The sequence below is a fragment of the Priapulus caudatus genome, unplaced genomic scaffold (assembly GCF_000485595.1).
Source record: "Priapulus caudatus unplaced genomic scaffold, Priapulus_caudatus-5.0.1 Scaffold439, whole genome shotgun sequence".
NCBI lineage: Eukaryota > Metazoa > Priapulida > Priapulimorpha > Priapulimorphida > Priapulidae > Priapulus > Priapulus caudatus.
In genome coordinates, this window is record NW_014577500.1 from 209388 (window position 1) to 210534 (window position 1147).

Genomic DNA, 1147 nt, shown 5'->3' on the forward strand with positions numbered 1-1147 from the left:
TTGCGCTTACCGTTGGCTTTTATCGCACCATGGTGTGGGAGTTGCGCTTACCGTTGGTGTTCTTCGAGTAGAAATCAAGTGAAAATGTTTTTTTTTTGCAGAGGTGCACACCATCCCAGCTAAGATGTTTAGAAGAGTGCTAACCATAGTGCAGGCTCACACAAAACTGGGTCTGACTGCCACGCTCGTGCGCGAGGATGACAAGATAGCAGACCTCAACTTCCTCATTGGCCCGAAATTGTACGAGGCAAATTGGATGGAGCTTCAAGACAAGGGCTACATTGCAAAGGTGCAATGTGCCGAGGTAAGACATACTAAAATAGATCTTGAAGCACAGTCGATGGGTCAAAATAGCTGCTAAACCTTGTTTCAAAACTGTTAGTTTGGTATACCGATACTTTCTACTGCCCATCACCTACTATGTTTTCATGTTCAGCCTTGCTGAAAACATTATTTGAAAAAGCAAGACTAAATTTGTTTTTGCATGTGTGATTTTGAGTACATGTGTGCATTTGAGTGAGTGTGTGTGTGTGTGCGCGCGTGTTTGTGTTTGTGCATGTGCATTCGCGCGCGCGTGCGTGCATGCGTGCGTGCGTGCGTGTGTGTGTGTTTGTGTGTGTTTGCGTTTGTGCATGTGCATTTGCGTGTGTGCGTGCATGTGCGTGTGTGCGTGCATGTGCGTGTGTGTGTGCATGTACGTTTGCATGCATATACACGTAGGTGTGCTAGCATCGTGCATATTACTACACAATGTAAGGCAATGTAACCCGTGTATGTGTTTTCCCCTGCGTACAGGTGTGCGTGTGTATGCGTGCATACACGTATGTGTGTTCCTACACAATGTAAGGCAATGTAACTCGTGTCTGTATTTTCCCCTGCACGCAGGTGTGCGTGTGTATGCGTGCATACACGTATGTGTGTTCCTACACGATGTAAGGCAATGTAACTCGTGTCTGTATTTTCCCCTGCGTACAGGTGTGCGTGTGTATGCGTGCATACACGTACGTGTGTTCCTACACAATGTAAGGCAATGTAACCCGTGTCTGTATTTTCCCCTGCGTACAGGTGTGCGTGTGTATGCGTGCATACACGTACGTGTGTTCCTACACAATGTAAGGCAATGTAACCCGTGTCTGTATTTCCCCCT

General features: G+C 46.8%; 2 protein-coding genes across 2 annotated transcripts in view; both read left to right on the forward strand.

The window, feature by feature from the left end:
- LOC106810416 (PHD and RING finger domain-containing protein 1-like) overlaps nt 1-1147 on the forward strand; it is a 62160-nt gene that overhangs the window by 60543 nt on the left and 470 nt on the right. The gene's annotated exons all lie outside the window — the stretch shown is intronic.
- The window catches only part of LOC106810417 (TFIIH basal transcription factor complex helicase XPB subunit-like), a gene marked incomplete in the record, with an annotated part of 21984 nt that overhangs the window by 5500 nt on the left and 15337 nt on the right, over nt 1-1147 (forward strand). The window contains 1 exon segment of the mRNA XM_014813768.1: nt 102-304. Within this exon segment, the coding sequence (XP_014669254.1) occupies nt 102-304 (203 nt within the window).